At 37.8% G+C, this 18,640-nt stretch overlaps 2 protein-coding genes across 5 annotated transcripts; both read left to right on the plus strand.

The window, feature by feature from the left end:
* The first annotated feature begins 1,259 nt into the window (after positions 1–1,259).
* Positions 1,260–10,353, plus strand: LOC116248782 (mechanosensitive ion channel protein 1, mitochondrial). 2 transcript variants are annotated; one of them, XM_031621754.2, is made up of 7 exons: positions 1,260–1,730; positions 3,682–4,591; positions 5,170–5,447; positions 6,726–6,826; positions 8,385–8,492; positions 8,729–8,950; positions 10,027–10,353. In XM_031621754.2, the coding sequence occupies exons 2-7, from the start codon at positions 3,960–3,962 to the stop codon at positions 10,138–10,140; spliced, it is 1,455 nt and encodes a 484-aa protein (XP_031477614.1). In that variant the 5' UTR covers positions 1,260–1,730; positions 3,682–3,959; the 3' UTR covers positions 10,141–10,353. The 2 variants fall into 2 exon arrangements, with proteins under 2 accessions (XP_031477614.1, XP_049932331.1); XM_050076374.1 differs by lacking the exon at positions 1,260–1,730 and having other exon boundaries at positions 3,609–4,591.
* A 1,877-nt stretch (positions 10,354–12,230) lies between these two features.
* Positions 12,231–18,407, plus strand: LOC116247668 (uncharacterized). Of its 3 annotated transcripts, none has more exons than XM_031619912.2 (6): positions 12,231–12,615; positions 12,865–13,091; positions 13,576–13,686; positions 15,073–15,180; positions 16,861–17,102; positions 17,971–18,407. In XM_031619912.2, the coding sequence occupies exons 1-6, from the start codon at positions 12,323–12,325 to the stop codon at positions 18,295–18,297; spliced, it is 1,308 nt and encodes a 435-aa protein (XP_031475772.1). In that variant the 5' UTR covers positions 12,231–12,322; the 3' UTR covers positions 18,298–18,407. The 3 variants fall into 3 exon arrangements, with proteins under 3 accessions (XP_031475772.1, XP_031475773.1, XP_031475771.1); XM_031619913.2 differs by having other exon boundaries at positions 12,233–12,615; positions 15,025–15,180; positions 18,058–18,407; XM_031619911.2 differs by having other exon boundaries at positions 12,235–12,615; positions 15,025–15,180.
* The last annotated feature ends 233 nt before the right edge of the window (positions 18,408–18,640 follow it).

Consider the following 18,640-nt stretch of genomic DNA (forward strand, 5'->3'; position numbering starts at 1 on the left):
GGCATTAATTTGGATCCATAACCTAACCCGAGTCTCTATCTTAGATCCAATAAAGTGTTTTGGATCAGATTGTGGTCTATATCCAGACATTCAAACTCATACCCTCTTCCATCTAAACTGGATTTGTAGTTCTCGATCCAATCAAGTGTATCTTTCTAGATCCAAATAAAGAACCATGGGTCAAAAGTGAGTCGGAATCTGATTTTCTCGCGACTCGGGTCCATTTGGTTTAAGATTGAACTTGGATTTGAATATGGGTTTTGGATTAGACCTTGAACTGAATTGATCCAATAAAGTAAAATGGATCGTGTTTGGGTCATCTAGGGCCCCAAAGTAACTTTAATTGGAGCTTACTGCAATAATCTCGCCTTTTCCAAATGAAATTTTAGTTAGGGAAACGTGTATAAAACATCAAACCATTAACTATATATTATGATTGTTATACATAAAGATTACTATTGCTGTTGCTACTAATAATTTGTTATACATCCCGCATGATTTGTTATCTATTCTAATAATGTGTATATATATATATATATATATATATATATATATATATATATAATCACTATATATCTGTGCAAGAAATTTCCTAGGTCAATATATATACATGTAGATATATACTTGATCAATAATATATGTGTAGGTATATTATATATATATATATATATAGAGAGAGAGAGAGAGAGAGAAAGAGAATATGAGGGGTGATATGTCATTGTTACATGTATCATTTACGAGATAAGTGAGTTATTTCTCAGGTATAATATGGCAAAATTATATTTTTCAAGAAAATCTAAGGATTTTTTTTTTAAATAAAAAACTTAAAAATCCTAAAAATTAGGTAAAAAAAATAAATAAAAAATAATAATAAGACACTGGAAAATGATTAAATAAAATCATACACATGATAGGATGTGAATAAAAAATAGTACATTGAAAGTAAATAATAGCCATATGTAGGATTTACAAAATAATAAATCTTGTTGGTCCCCATTTTAAGCCCAATCTACTCATTCTCATGATAAGAAGGCTGAGTTAATGAGTTAATGCCATGGGTTAGGGTTGCGTATGGGAATATTACCTTGCACAGATCCGATCGTCGCCCTTTTCTTCTTTTATCATCATCCACGTTATAGTGTTCGTTGGTGAGGAAATGAACTAAACTAGCGTGCCAAAACCTCTTGTATCTGCTGCTGTGATAGGATCCTCCGTTTTGTTTTCATATTTTTTTTACTTACGGTTTGTGCATTATAGGATTGTTTTTTGAAACTTCGCTCTTTCCTTGTTTTTCTCCTCTTCAAATCATTGTTGTGTTGTCCACTGCTTTGCAGGATCTGTCTGTTGGATAGTGACCATTGAGCCCTATCCGGATATCTAGTAACTGCTTAATCTAAAACTGTTCCTAAAAAATCTTCCAAGGAACCGCAGCTAGGGTTTGGGGAAAACTGAAGGGGCTGGACTATATATTCCTAGCAAGCTCTCTTGAACATCATCAATCTTGAGCAGCCCCTTCGAAGGAAACCCCTAAAACTAATGTCTGCTTCTTCCTCTTTCTCTTGCACTGGTTCTGTTTCTCTCCTTTACAGAGGTAACCGTTCGTGACTGCTGCACTTGGTTGTGGAGAACACCTAACAAAGGAGACGACGTTCAACCTCCGAACGTGCAACTTCCACTGCTACAAGATTTGACCCAACAGTGGTATCAGAGCCTAGGTTGTGCGATCTCAAGTAAGTCCGTTCTGACGTCTGTGATGCCCTTGGTGAATGCCTAAGTTTGTATCATGCTGTGAATGCGTAAAACATGCATCATGTTCCTCGAATCATGTTTCGTGAATGATGAAAGCATGCTAGATCAAAGGTTTAGAACTATGCTGCGTGGATGAAGCAAGCTATGACTTTCTGTACGCAAATCAACATGTTTAGTTATTTCTGTGCATGTTATTCAAGAAGCATGACGACTGCAAATCGAACGATATAATTTTTGTGCCTATAATTCTAGAACATGGTATTTCGTGAACGTGCGTGAGCATGCTAGTCGCCTGTGTATCATGTTGTTTGAAGTTCTATTTTCTGAAAGTAAAGCATAATAGTATTGAAGGGTTTGGGGCTCTCTGCTTTACATATTAGGTTGTCTCTTTTTTTTTTCTATAAACAAGAGACCAGCTAAAACAGAGCATTGATATCTTTCTTTTAAGAGCTTTCTCAGAGGGTTCTGAACCAAATGCAAGCAAGAGTTGTTCTCCTGAACTCTTCAAGGGCCTGGCTACAGAGCTTGCTACGCAAGTCTCTGCTGTCATCCCGAAGTCTATTGTTTTCAACGGATGAAGAGTACGCTCTGCCCAGCTACAACAAAATTGAAACCTATAAAGAAATAAGAGGGAAGAAAACGTCGCTGAACCTGCAAACTTTCTCCTGTCCTTTCCCCGTGCGCCACTTGAGAAACTAGTCCAATGGCCATCCTGAAAAGAGCCCGGTCTGTCAAAACCAGGGGATTAGACACCAAGTTTTTGTCGCTAATTGGGCCTCAAATTTTTTAACTCCCACACTCTGCCCATGTCTTCTCTACCGACGAGCAGAAGCAGTCGCCCGACTGACTGAAGCCAGTCGCTTCCTTCATTCGCAAAAGCACAAATCTCCTGCCTGTAACGGAGCTCTCCTCTTGATGGTAGCAGAGAGGGAGTTCGGGTAGGAGGGTAGACTGCGACAGAAACCCTAGGAAGACGCCCAAAATCTTGAGGCGATGATATGTGCCTCAATGATTTTAGGGTGTTACATTTTTATTGTAAATGTAAAATAGTGAAAACTTTCTTTCTTACAATCCTCAGTCCTCCCTTGAACTCTAAAACTATATATTGTGAAACTCTGAAGTCTGGACATTGTAGTTATAATTGTATAATATCATAAAAGTCTGGATCTTGCATATACATGTCAACTAAATACCATGTTCTTTGAATGGCTTGACCTACACTGTCAACTAAATACCATGTTCTTTGAATGGCTTGACCAACACTGCAGCAACATGCCCTCGTATCAATATTTCAAGCAAAAGTTCGAGTACAGCTGAGCTAGAAAAGGACACCAAATAGAAGCTCCAATTGAATGACCAGCTAGTTTTTTTTTTTTTTGGGTACCGTTACCTTGATATTTGCCTTTCGAAGATGGCAAAATTAGTGCTGCAATCGTTTTCAATCAATATATAGTTTATTGTCCTGGTTTTTTTGAGATGTAATCTGATTTCTGGCTATTATATTTGTGAAGATTTCATAATATCTCCAAAGCTTTACAAAAAAAAAAAAGTCTGTCATGACTGTTTATTTCTTTGCATGTGCATGGACTCTAAGCCTATTTTGCTAATACTTTTCTTTGAATTATTAGGTTCAGTTTGAAAGTGTTTGTAAAAATGTGCTTATTCAAATCGAATTGGACTCCTCTTGACTCAATACACATTTTCATTGTTTTTAGTTTCTTATATTTTCAAACTTTTATCGTTTTTCTATTCTGTTTTCTGAATTTTTATGTAAGATGCAGATTCTATTTTCGATACTTCTCAAAAGTTTTGAATTCTGATCCATCCTGTCAATTCCCCCAAATATTTTTATCATCTGATTTGACTCAGGAGTCGATTTTAGCAGCGTCGGATTTAAAGGAGAAAATGATAATTCTTTTACTAATTTAACAGACAGCCGGCCGGAAAAGAGAAGGCCCATATGATTTCTTGCGTTAATTTCACGGCCGATAATTTCGTCTTCCGGCACAACGCTCGTCAAATCGCCACCTGCTTTTCTGTGTCGTCCGCGGTCGCTCAAGTTCTTTGCCTTGACTGATGCGGACGCCACCGCCCGGCGCTGCACCATGAAGCTGCCGTCGGAGCTCCTACTATTTGGGAAGAAGAAATCGCTCTGGGTCTTCGTCTCAGTCTCCTCCTCCCAGTAGCGCTCTTTCTCTTTCTGGATATCGATGGCAAGAGCATTCAGATTTCAATTGCTGAAGTCCTTGGCTGCTGCGAGTCCCCTTACTCCCCTAAGACCATACCGTTCGATTCATACCCGCGGAGCGGTTCGCTGCGCCAGCCTTCTTCCGTGGTCGTCCTCGCTTTCTTCCGTTGCCCACCCGCCTCGCTCAAGGAACGACCTCTTCGCTCGGCTGCCTTACGCTGGCAGTTTATGCTTTGGTCGTTCCGGTGCTGTACTGCGGAGTTACTCATCGGAAGCTGCCCCCGGCGGTGAAGATGACAAGTGGAATATCAGCGAGTGGATCGATTCCTCAAAGGAGGCGGCAAAGTCGTTGGCTGATGTGATGGGCAAGGCGAAGGAGCAGTTTTACGAAGTCGCGTCTCATAGTCAGCAGTTGATCGATTCGTCCCCGTTTCTCAGTGATGTGGCGGTTCCAGTCGGTGGCACGGGGATTGCCACGGCGGTTGCTTGGTTCATCATGCCGAGGATACTGCGGAGACTCCACCACTTTTCCTTCCGTGGGCGTGCTTCATTGTTGTCTATGAAGGTCGAAGAGATCCCTTACGAGAAAAGTTTATGGGGCGCCTTAGAAGACCCTGTCAGATATCTTGTTACCTTCGCGGCGTTCACACAACTGTGAGTCTTTTTTTTTCTCAATTTCCCTGAATTGTCCGTCGAGTTTAAAATCAGAAATTTAGTACAGTTGCATGACCATACAGATTGGGAACTAGGTTATCCAGTTTCAGTTTGCAATTGACTCTGATACTGGGGCGATTTAATTTGGTCTATGAAGTCAATTCCCCAGGAAAGTGTATGAAGTTTTTGTCACAATACTAGGTTCACCAAGGTTGATTTGGTTCCTGTGAAATGATTTCGGTTGGGTTTTGCGATTTGCCAATTGAATTTGAAATGAACCTTCTGCACAACTGTGAATTCTAGTTTGTTTGATTGGTTCTATTCAACTACAATGGCTACTTGGATTGCAAAATTGCATGATCTCATCCCGGTCTGCTACACCCAACAGGGAAATGACAGGTTTCTATGAGTATGATGATTTGAAACTTAGCTATGTTTCCAAATTCACATGTTCTTGAGAATGTAGTTTTATGTTCATAATTCTTCTCAGTCTGCAAGTTACATGGCTGAACTTAAGAGCGGTTATTTGTGGATTGGCGTATGAAGTGCCCTGACTTGGTACTTCTATTTTATTTTAGGGCTGTCAAGATCGCTCCCACAACATTTGCATCAGAACATGTATTTCAAGTGTGGAGAGGCGCTTTTGCTGTTTCGATTGTGTGGTTTCTCTATAGGTGGAAATCGAATGTGTTTGACCGTATTATTGCAAGTGAGGGTATTACTATTCTGGATCGAGATAGGTTGCGGGTCTTTGACAGATTGTCATCAGCAGCTCTTCTCGTGTTGGGTCTAATGGGTACAGCTGAAGCTTGTGGTGTGGCCGTGCAATCAATTCTAACAATTGGTGGCATTGGAGGTATGCCATATTATTTTTATGATTGCCTTGAAGTTGCATAGATGTGAGGTCCCCCATCGTTAGATGTGTTTCTGGTGATGAACGAGACGTATGGTGAATGCCTTTTTCTTTATTAACTGGTTTCAATTCCTCATTACAGTTAAGGCCCTGAATAAGAAGATGAATTCAAAAAGATGTATGTTAAGTTCAACTTAGCATGAAGCAATTATACACTGGCAATGACATTGAGTGTTGACCTATGCCTATCAGCTAAGGAAGGCAGGAGCTTGCTGATATCAGCAGCCCTCTTTTCTAAGGCATCTGACTGGTATACTTCCAATCTTTTCGAAGAGCACTCTTCCAATCGTACATAGTGAGATCCATCTCTGGTTCCTAATACAGCAAGGCCCTGCCCTTGCCAACCCTTGTGTCACGGCCTCAACCTGCACTCATGCTGCACATGGTTGCTCGGCCTGCCTACGTCTGTCTCCTGTGTGGACGCACACCTTGGCTGTTGACCACTAGCTTGTGCAGCTTGACCTCCCTCTGCCACTAGCATTTGAGATTTCATTCTTCACCGTGGAGCTACAAGTCAAAATACAAATAGGGCCGTATATGTCCTAATCTGCATGGTTTCCTTTCATCCATGCAGCATTTTAGAAATGTCATCCTACATGGCGAAATAAGACTCCCAATACATGTGAAAGTTTGTGTGAATCTCTTCTCAGTAGACTCCCAAATACATGTTTTTGTGGCTCGAAGCCTTTTGAAATGAACTTCTTCGAAATTGGCAATTGGTTTTAACTTTTGGACCTTCGAACTCCTAATAAGATAAGAAATTATGCAATAATTATAAGCCAGACGTGGTCCTAATCTGAGAGAGATGGAAAAGCTTCAAACAAATAAGATTTCTCCTAAGTGTAAGCTGAAGATTCTTCATTATGTTACTGTTTAATGGATGCACAAATGACGAAGATCAAGTATGCTGTGGTGTTGTGATGCTGTCAATATATGTTTTGTCCATGCAAATGAGTAGTATGGAGGTCAGGCTTTATAATGTAGATTGTTCTCTTTAAGAGAAATAGGTTTTAAAATATTCTCCAGCTTTCTGTCCTATTTGATAAGGTAAAGAGGTTGGTATACTGTCTATAATATTAGCCAGAAACAAAGAACCTGATCACCATAGAAATTTATTCGAGCTATGTGTGAGTAGTGATGGTGTTTAGAAAATTATTTGGGATAAGATAGGATTTGAATATGCTTCATATCAGCTGAATGTAAATGCTCTCTTCTGTTTAGGAGTGGCCACTGCCTTTGCAGCCCGAGACATCCTTGGAAATGTGCTAACGGGTTTGTCCATGCAGTTCTGGAATCCATTTTCAATTGGTGATTCTATTAAAGTACGTATAAACTTTCAAGGTCAATATGATTTAAGCAATGTTAAGTTTACTTTTGTGCATGAAGCTTTTTTTTTTGTCTTGATACTTATATATTTGTGAATTGATTGAATGATTATATTTGTGATTTGTGAATCAACATAGTTTGTTTGTTTCTTTTGCCACGACGAATGTATTCCAATTTACTCTTTTTAGTTTTTATTAATGAGTTCAATGGTTTCTTGCAACCTAGAGTATGTAGCATAATATTTTCACTATTGCCACTGAAACTCACACTTTACTAACTTTATTACTACAGAAGTTCAACATTTAGGTGGCATTTGGATGACGCCCAAAACAGTGTCTTGGAGGCAAAAAACACTGTTTTCAGAGCATTTGGATGTACTGGGTTTGTGAAAACCCAGGGTCAAGGAAATGGTGTTTCCTAAAGGCGATGAAAACACATACCCCTCCCCCCACTTCTTGGTCTTCCTTGGCCAAACCCATCTTCATGCGTAGTGTTTTCTTGCTGTAGTATACTGAAGAATTTGTGATTTCATGTCAGTCACATACTCCTAATATATCTCTTTCCATTCTTAGATGATTGTCTTTAAAAGCTTCCGAGTGAATTAATACCCCTTGCTCACCCGGAAAAGCTTCCGAGTTTTCTCATAAGGCAAAAAAGAAAAAAGGTTTAGAAGCAGTCCATGCAGATACTTTTAGCTATCTGGATAGGCTCTATCTACCTCATTTTACTTGTAAAGAGGATATGCAAAAGAATAAAATGTCACTGAATAAGATACATTATATGGAGAACCAACTAAGTAAAAGGCTTATTGTTACCAATAAAGTTTTAGGTGTTTTACATCCTAAAAGGAACTAGTATTTGTAAGCATCCCATGGAACCTTAATTTGTTAAATAAAATCAAATTTTCCTTAACATCTTCAAAAGGTGTGATACACGTTTTACTGAATTCCTTATGCCATTGTTTAAATCCTTATGTACTTAAAGCCCTTTGGTGGTTTGCTCCATTAATATTGTCACTGAGCTGAATAGGACATAATATCCACCTGGATTGCATATTTTATTTTAACAGAAACCAGTCCAGTTAAACAAGCTTCATCTTTTGGTGCAAACTATACTTATTGAAAAAAAAAAATCATATACAATTTTATGTACTGACATAGGTTCCGAATAATGTCTCATATGTTTAGTATTAGGTAAAGATAAACAAAATTTTCCACCTATGAAAATTTTGATAATCTCTGTTGCACCAGTTATTAAGGTTGAATATGTGTGGACCAACTTTAAGCTTAGCATAGTAAAGCTATCAGTTGCATCAAACTCATATATGAAGTAGTAACAGTTATGCTTCACTTGATCCTACTTTTTGTGATTGAATATGAAGCTTTCTTCTTTCAATTATTGCAACATAGTAAGATCTTTTATCTTCATGTTTGTGTTAAGCTTGGCTTGATTAGATTCTTGGGAATTGAATTTTAAAGTTTTCCTTTTAATACGTATTCATGTCATAGGTGGTGCTTGAAAAAGAATGTGGGCTTCTATCGTTTCCTTTTGCAGGCAGGTTCTATTGAGGGCCGAGTGATGGAAATAGGCTTAACTACAACTTCATTGTTGAATCCTGAGAAGTTCTTGGTATTGGTGCCAAATTCTCTTTTTTCAAGTCAGGTCTGTAATTTACTTTTAACGGAATAATTTCAATCTGATTTATCTAAGATTCTAAATCTACACGGGCCTTTTAGTTGCTTTGTGTGATCATGTTAAAAGAAGTTTATGATGTATAAACTATAAAGCATTATGGTTGATCTTAAGTTAATAAGAATAGTTTTTTCAGATTCATATTTCAGAATTTAAATAAGAACCCAATGTATTTATAATTTGGCACTTTTCTCTTTCTATTTCAGGTGATTGTTAATAAATCTCGGGCCCACTTGTCTGCCATAATGACCAAAGTACCTGTTCGTGCTAATGACATAGAAAAGGTTCCAAATATTTCGGAGGATATAAAGTCAATGTTGAAGTCTCTTCCTAAAGTTGACTTGGAAGCTGATCTTCCATACTGTTTTCTTTCACAAATCGAAGACTCATATGCGGAGCTTACTATTGGATGCACTGTGAAGGATGTGGTACATTTCCTTCTTCATGCACTTTTATTATGCAAATCTGATTGTGTGTTTATTAGCTTGTGGAATGCCCAATTAAGAACTTAAATTATCAAAAATGCTCTATTGACCGAACCTATAGGAAAAATATTGTGTTTACAAGATTTTATCCATCGTACTAGAGCGATCGGAGAAGAGCGATTAGGGTCATATTCGATCCTTTCTACAATGCCCATAGACAAAGTGCTTGGTTTCAGATCAATGCTTCGCAGCAATCGCTTCGATCCACCCCCTTGGTGAAAAACTATAATTCGCCCAGAGGAATTCCTCCCAGCGGATTTCCCTATCTATAGAATGTAACCTTTTGCATATTGAGTACCCTGGATGTAATTATTTTGTTTTTTTCCAATTTTTCTATTTTTATATAATGTTACACCAGTTGAAGTATTTTACGTGAAGCTTATTGTAACTTTAGAGTAGCTTCTTGGTGTTCTGTATGTTGACATATTGAATAAGTTGTTCATGAATGTTTTCTACCGACGTCATTGCATAACATTGTCAGAAGTATATAGAACAGATGGTCCCCTAGAAATATCCCATTAAAAAAAAAATTACCTTGTCTCCATGTTCTACAATGAAACGAATCTTGTGGCAAATCAATTTGTCAAAAACAGATGAGCCACGTTTCTGATGTCAACATATAATGGTTTCTGTAAAATACTCACTTTCTCTATATAACAAGAAAGATTCAGCACAACGATGTCTTATTGTACCAAGAGATCTTTTGTGTTGTGAATTTGCTATCCTTGCTTGTTTCTCTGCAGTTTTGCGATATGCATTTCTAGAGAAACTGAAGATACGTCAAAAGTAGCATAATGCTACTACTCTCTCTTCAGAACCTTAGGCACATTACGATAAAATGGGATGTTCTATATGTACAGGGACCCTTAGCACTTTTGTCTTTATATTCAAGTAGAAACATGTTCTATAATTCGGTATGTGAAGAGGAATAATCCTATCTGAAAAAAATGGTTTAGTTGATTTATCTACTGATAAGGTTTGTTAGTCTTTGTTCATATGAAAATTTGTCTGTATTGTAGAGGAAACATGAGTTGTATTCTATAAAGCAAGATATTTTGTTGCAATCGGTTCAAATTATCAAACGACATGGTGCTGATCTTGGGAGCACCAGAGAAGGCTGCAATTATCCTTGATGTCAACTGTTTACGAGGTTTGTTTCTCTTTTACAACATTTTCATGTATTTCTTGTTTTCTTTGCCTTTTTTACTCGTTCATTGTTTGCTGACCTCAGTGTCGTGAAGGCATTAATGTATGTGAAATTTCACAGCTTTTATGAGATAAGTTTTGGTCAATGGTGTAAAAATTGTCTCTTAACCTGTAATGAAAGTGATATTGATTTTTTTTTTGGGGGGAATTGCATCATCCAAACATTGTAATTAGAATTGTGAGCTCCTTGAGAAATGTCATGAATACCCAGCAATTTTCGACATGATTTATTAGTTACAATTAAGAACTCGTTGGAACTTGGATGCCATATTCTTAGATGGTAAATGTATAAGGGCGATGTTCAACCGTATTGACATTTTAAATTACAGCTTCATCAATAACATGCTTCACCGCACATGAACGTAGTCGATAGTACATATATGATGCACACAATGAGAAGTCAATATGCAAGATAACATGCATTCATCTTTTCGTGCAGTCGAGCATTTCTTACCTCCTCTGCGTAGAGAAACCCATATGATCATGCTTGCACTAAACGAACGTGTAAAAACGGGTGTACTTTGCTAATTGCACATGGGTTCGGCTTTCACTTGGATGGTGGGATTTCTTTTGTTCAGTTATGGAAAGTACGACTCCTACCAAGCTTTGACATGTATTTTAAGAAATATTTCTTTTGAAAAGGACCATCATTTTGAATTCATGTGAATCCTAAGAAACCTATTATCAATTAAAATCACACGTCTGTTGGAATGTACCTATGTGCCATTTACCAAATTTGACTTAGCCGGGTCTCCCTTAGCCTGGTTCAGAAACAGAATCTGGTTCTGATCTTGATCTCTAAGTCTGAATCCAGATCGAGCAGACATAATATCCCGCATTTAATCCATGGTGGACACCGACTCGCGCACAGATTAAGTCATAAAACAGCATATTGCACCCAAAACCAATTGCTGCTCAGATCTTGTTTTCTTTAGTACCAGATCTGACTAAGTGGATTCAATTTGGGTCCATGATCGAATGACACAAACCTGTTGGCATCCCTAATCAACAAAGGCTCAAGCCAGTCCGGATATTTTTCGCAGCATTATAATGCAGGAGCAGCTTCGTGATGGATATTTATTGCATCTCTATAAAACAAGGACGATTTATGATTCTTATAGATTTAAGGAAATGAAACTTGACAGTCAGAGTTTGGAGAGCCAATTGTAGTTCTAGAATGCCTCCTATTTCTACTTTATTTCTACTTCCTCTGTTTCTTTGTTGCTGGCAGGGGCCATGGCTATCCATACATCTTGGAGAAAAAAAAAACCTGTAAACAGCCATAATTTCATCTGTAAGGGGCCAAACAATCACGCGACCACTAAATAAATTTTTTAACAGGGCCAACCTTTATTTTTCTAAATGTTTTATGGGAGCGGAACTACAATTTTTAGAAAGTTTAATAGGTAAATTCGAAAATTTCAAAACTTGAAGGGGCATGCGTCCCTGGCTCGAGCTGAGTAAGTGTTTGGTGCGGTTCAAATTGACTTTACCGAGCTGAGCAAGGGAGGAGTTCTCACTTTCCAAAAATATGCATATATAACAATGTGAATGTTGATGTTTAAAAACCTTAAACATGAATATATCTGGCCTCGAGGGGTGCGGTACACCTGGTTGGATCAAGGGCTGGTAGGCAGTAACTGGTGTGGACTCAGCTTGCTTAGTCTTCAAGCTTAGATTATAATCTCAAAGTGCACTAGTTTTATGTCAAAAATTCAAATCTGGACTGAGCTTAGTTGGGCCGAGATCGAGTTTACTTTGAGTGCCTTGACTCATCCCCACACCCTTACTGGCTGCTACTTGAGCCAATAACGGAGAGGTCTGTATAAGAAAATTGGAAATAATTGAAAGGCCGTACATGAGATTATGCCATAAAATAAGCTTCCAAACGAAAATTCCAAAAGTTTGCACCATACTGTAGCAATTTGACAGTTAAAGCCTTTCCATTCGGGTACCGTTGAGTGTCAGAATTTAGAAGATGACAAATAGAAATCACGTGCGGAGTCGAGAAACCGCCGATCCTCGAAACGCAGGTATCCTTCGAAGGACCGGTCTTCTTACAGTATGGCAGCACTAAGGAGGATTGATTGACAGTGAACTCAGTTTGAGATGGTAATGGCGACCTTTTGGCAAATGGTATCGCCATTACCACACCCAGCCCTTCTCCCAAGGATTCAGCTCTTTCCCTTCACTCGCAAGCACTTTCCCACTGCTCTGTGCGCGGACCACGTTCCTCAAACTCACTACTTTCGACCCACGAAGCTCCTTGATTTGAGGCTCCACCCGGAGGCAGGAAGATGTGTTCAAACGAGAGCTCATGGCCTCCGTGGCCCTCTCATATCTTCGGACGACCACTGGGGCACGTGGACTGCCCTCTTTGGCATCGGAGCCTTTGGCATTTGGTAGAAAGCCTTTTCATCTTGTTTTTCAGATATCCCCTTCTTCGTCGCATGACTTGTTCTGTTCATATTTTTTACGTTAGTGGTTCGGCTGTGGATCTAGAACCTAAGCAATTGTTTCTTGGATGACCAGATTTTTTTTGCTCGCCGTGTTTATGATAAAAATAATGTATACTTTCAGAATTTCAGGACCTTTTGCTTCGATATGACGTTCTTCCAGTAAATTAGTTGGCTTCGTTAATTTCATGGCAGGTCGGAGAGAACAAGGATCTGCAGTGCACTAAGTGGAGCCGTAGTTAGCACATTGGTGGGTCTGTTGGCAAGTAATTTAGGAATATTGCCTTCTGAAGCTCCAGCATACTCCATGGTCATGGAGTATTTACTTCCTCTTACTGTTCCGCTGTTGCTGTTTAGAGCTGATCTCCGTCATGTCATACAGTCAACTGGATTATTGCTTTTGGTTTTTTTGCTCGGTTCTGGTACACTTCGACCTCTATTTTCTGTATGTTAACCTTTTAGTCATAAGGAATGTCCAATACTAGCCATATTTTATTTCTTATTTGCTGTAGGTGTTGGAGAATGTGAAAATTTTCTTTTGCACACCATGCGCATGTTTTCTTTTATCAAGCATACAATGTGAGCAGGAGAAATAAGATAGTACCAGTCTCTCATGCACATTGCTTGAAGTTAAGTATGTTGGTCCTTTTATCAATTGCATATCTAACTGGAAGCTTAAATCCTGATGAAACTGTCATCAAGCTTATCATCATTTTCTAATCTAGCTTTGCAAAATGTTCACTCTTGCATGAGCTTGTCCAACTTTTATCCTTTGTTTCATTTAAAATATTTGACTATTTTTCTTTTCCCATGACTTTAACGTACCCACTACATTGATACTTACAGTGATAACAGGTATAAATACTAGATCTAACCAGTCATGTTGTGCCTTTTTCCTTTAAACAGTTGGAACCACATTAGGAACACTGGTGGCTTTTCTTCTTGTACCTATGCATTCACTTGGTCAGGATGGATGGAAAATGGCAGCAGCCCTTATGAGCAGTAATATTGGTGGAGGTAATCTTAAGAATGAGGAACAGTACATTATTTCTGGGAACTGGTATTTCTTTTGTGAAAATGACATTTAGTTTTTGTTTGGGTGCGGTAGGGGGTTTGAAGCCTTCCATATCTCTTGGACATTTTCCTAATGTGCTTGTTTCATAGGCATTTAGCGCAGCTACAAAGTTAAATCCACTGCTCAAAAAGGACTCACATCCAAGAACCCCATCCGAACTGCAACAAGAGGAAAGTACCCAGTTGATTAAACATAAAAGCATTCTCAATTTCATGGCCTCAGCTATTGGAGACTGAGACTAAAGCTCACCCTTCATTCATTTATGTCTGTTATGGTTGGATCCTTTGGAAAGTAGTTCAAAGAAGGATGACAGTCAGTAGAATAATCCATTCGATCTTGTGATTGGCTAGTTCAGACTCTCTCAGGCCTAGGCATCCTGGTTCCTTATATAGATCTAACAAAAAAAAAAAAAATTAATGTGCGCTAAGCAAGATTTTCAGCAAAGAGTTTCAAAGATATTGTAGTTGCTATGATTGGCTTGCAGGATATAATTTTATTTCCTTTATAAGTTCTTCATTTGCATAAGTTTTTATGCATTCTTATGTTTTTGTGTCACATTGTTATGCTTACGCAATTCTTTTTTTTTTTTTCATAGGCAACATTTTTCTTGTCTTTTCTTGATTTTACGATTTTTGTAATTTCTTATTGATCTTTTTATTTTTCTAATTCTTTGTGGTTTCAATTTTAAACAATAATTTATTTATTTTTTCTCATTCCATAATGTATCTAACTTTGGACCCAACCGATAGAGGATATGCTATGCTTTTACAAGCTTTATCTTGAGATGTTCATGGCCATAACTGTTGCAAAAGTAAGTGTAGGAGACATGCTACCGAAACAAAAATAAGCTTCTCAAAGTAATGAATTGAAAAAATAGGGCTATTTGTTAAATAGCCCCTGAGGTTCCCTTCTCTTTAGAGGGAAACTTTCTTCTGTACTGTGAGACCCTAAATCATAAATCACTATTTGATCTAAAAGTTTGAGTACCATTTTTCTGGCCTTAATATCTGATGAAAGATTTGACAATGATGTGTTTGTTCTATTTGGTCACCTATATGGATGCAGTTGCAAGTTGATTGTTATCAGCTTTGCTTTTTCATGTTGATCAAAATTTACTGCGTTGATTTTTATTTCAAACAAAGTTGGCTGGTGGACCATGGGTTTCCATTAAGATTAGAGGATATTATCTCATGTTTTCATGGGTTTCCATATATGCTGATTATTTCATTATGTTTCCATTCCACTACTTTGTCATCCAACTGACTTTCAAAAATTTTTAGCGGTGAACTATGTTGCTGTATCCAAGGCACTTAATATTTCTTCATCAGTTTTAGCAGCAGGGCTTGCAGCAGATAATGTTACATGTGCATTATATTTGGCCTCACTTTTTGCTTTAGCTGCAAAAATACCACCAGAGATATCCACGCAAACAAATGGTAATTCATGTTTTTCCTCTATGTTTCCTTGAAGATCTGCTTATATTTGCATCTATGCAGTTTTTTTAATAATGTCAGATGGCTTTACTTCATGCAACAGGTTGAGATTCTCCAGATGGAATATGGAACATGAATTTACCTTCCAAATTCTTCTTTTTAGACCCACGTATCTTTTCCCAAAACATAAATGTGTGTTATATTTTGTTGCTATTGACATCAGATGAATGAGAAGTTCCTGTTGGGATCTTGTTTTTACTAAGAGTTGTTAACAATTTAATGAATACTTAGAATTTCATGTTCATGAAAAGCGGAGTTCGCATAGCTCTTGGAGCAAAATGTGAAGTTTTGGTGTACTTTTACTTTTGTTGGTCTCTATGCAATCACAAAATGATTAACATGGTTAGCAAGGCCAATAAGAAGAAAGGTGCATCCATGAGTAAGCATGACAAAAAACTGAAATAATAAACACGCACACACACACATATATATTGAAATCAGCTGGCTACCTCTGTGGCCAGATAGCTATTTTTTACTTTGTGTCAGTAAAAACTGTTGCAAATGGTACGTTTTGTGACTAAAAACCGTGGCCAAGCAACTGGCCGTTGCAAATGCACCTTTTGTGATGGTTTTAGCAACACAAAATAAAAAAATAACCATCTGGCCATAGAGGTAGCTGACTGGTTTCAATTCCTTTTATATATATATGAGGAATTGAAATCATCCGGCCACCAAATGCTGCTGGATGACAAGATTTTTTAAAGCTGTCACTACTAAACTCCTTGCAATGGAAGCATTAGCAAAAGTTAATGGTCTAGCCATGGTTTACGGTGTTCTTACCCATGGATTATGTGTTTTTTAGCGGGATATTGAAATATTTAGCCATCCTACAACATCTGGCAGCCGGCTGATTTCAATTTTACACACACACACACATATGTATATATATTCAGTTTCTTGTCATGCTAACAGATGCACCTTTCTTATGGGCCTTACTAACCATGTTAATCATTTTCTGATTGTACTAATCTAGTCACGAATGGAGGAATGTTTTTGAGGGGCTAGCTTATGGGTTTAGCAAGTCATCATGTACTAGGCAAGGCAAACATTATAATGATTATCATTCCTGATCAAACTAATAGTTATTGTTGTTCAGTTCTATACGGTGGAACTTCTGAAGTGTGGAACATGTTCCAGTCAATAAAGAATAGTTTTGAATGGATCTTTCCTTAAATTCAGTCACTATGTCCCAGAGAGGAATCATGAAGATGCATGTCAATAGGAGAAATTTGGCTTCCTCCAACTTTCTTATTTAACCACTCAAAATGAGAGAGGAGTGTTACCTTTCTAACCACTCAAAATCATGATACTTAACAAATGTTAAAGGGTGGAAGAAATCCCCTTTACTTAAGAATTTACTCACTTTCTTCTCCGTTATGATGCTTAAAATATTTATTTGTTTTCTTATTTATTATATATTCAGTTCTCTTTATGATCAAGGATGCTTTTCTACATGCAAAACGTTATGTAACTGAAGTGCAATTGTAGAAGCATTCTAGAACATGAAATATGTGGGAATTCTTATGCATTGTGCTGGTTAGCTAGTCATCAAAAGTCCACAAATTGGTGAACTTTGTTATACTTAAACTACATAATTGCTTAATTGGATTATGATCTTGACAGAGAGAAAAATGAAGATGGACCATGAGACAAGTAGCAAAGTTCATGTTCTGGATACTGCAACTGCTCTCGCTTTATCCTTTGCTGTCTGCAAATTTGGCACATATTTCATGAAAGTATTTCGTATACCAGGAGGCAACCTTCCTTCTATAACAGGAACTATAATAATTCTGGCAACATTCTTTCCACACCAATTTAACTCCCTTGCACCCACAGGGGAAGGTATTGCATTGATATTGATGCAGGCAAGTGAATGCAAAATTATGCTTCTCCCGTTTTGTTTGAGCTTTAAAATTTGTAGTAAAGTTATTTTTCTTGGTGATTTTTATGGCTTGCGATATTATTACGTACCATATCCTGTGTATATTTATCGGTTATGTTTAATAAACTTGAATCTTTTATTTAAAAATCTCAAACATATGGATCAAATTCTTTTCTTCAGAAAACAGACACGAAATCCTCTCTCTTTCTCTCTTCTCTCTCTCTCTCTCTCCAAGTTATCCTTGAAGATATTACATTTCACCTTTTCCAGAATGACCTGAAGTAACCCCATTAGGTGCTGATTCGCTGAATTTGATTCTGTTTCATTTTAGTACATATTTTAAAAGCAAACTCTTGTTGCAGTTGGTATGAGTGCTGTAACTGTTAAACATGTCTACATTCATCAAGTAGCATGACCCTAACGTTCTTCCTTTTCATCTTTTCATCTCTCTGCAGAAACTGGATGACAACCCACGTTTTTTATTTTCTCATATATGAACATGCTTTGAACCATTAAGTTGCAATTCTTCTTCCTTTTGTCCGAAACTGGTAGAGGAGAAGAAATCTCCAAATGAAACCCAAGATTCCAAATAGGTGTCGGCAGAGGTCATGACTAGGGATGTTCATGGGTCGAACTCACCCTCAGCTCTGCAGGTTCAAGGGGGGATTCTCTTTTTTTCATCAAGGGTATTTCAGTCATTTGTGATCTTGAACATGCAGTCCCATGTTAGGGTCCAAACAGATAACTTGTTCTGCTAGTTTAACTAGCCATGATCTAGTTTGTCATTATTTGTCATTGTAGTTCTCTGACATGCAAAATGCTATTAATTCGTTCTCTGTCCATGTTTTCAGCTCTTTTTCACTGTAGTGGGTGCAAGTGGAAGCATTTGGAATGTTATCCATAACACTCCAAGTATTCTTCTTTTTGCACTGGTCCAGATTTCTGTGCATCTTGCGTTTCTCCTTGGAGTTGGAAGATTGCTGGGCTTTGACAGAAAGTTGTTACTCTTGGCTTCAAATGCAAATATTGGTGGTCCAACAACAGCGTGTGGAATGGCAACAGCAAAGGAATGGGGCACACTGATAGTACCGGCTGCACTTGCAGGCATTTTCGGAATATCTATTGCAACTTTTCTTGGAATTGGTTTTGGGTTGTTGATATTGAAACCCTTGGCATAATCATTCACATGCATAAGAAATGCTCCCACCTATTAGCATGATGAACTGAACTGCTCCACCCATCTGAGACTTTGCCTTGATTGGGCTAATATTCTGTCTTGCCATTTTCAGTCTCAACCAGATCACTTTGCAGCGTCAAAATCTTTTCTTTTTCTGTCCCCTTGGTCTAGTATAGAAAATATCTGTTATCAATCAAGTATCGCCTTTATCTTCTCTACATAATTGTGTCCTATGTAACAAATATCACCATTTTATTATATGCTTTGGCCCCATCTTCTCCTGCAAATGTTATGCCTTTTTCAAAATGTTATTACCTGCAAATACTACCAAAACTTTCGAAAAG

Source organism: Nymphaea colorata, chromosome 2 (assembly GCF_008831285.2).
Source record: "Nymphaea colorata isolate Beijing-Zhang1983 chromosome 2, ASM883128v2, whole genome shotgun sequence".
Classification (NCBI taxonomy): Eukaryota; Viridiplantae; Streptophyta; class Magnoliopsida; order Nymphaeales; family Nymphaeaceae; genus Nymphaea; species Nymphaea colorata.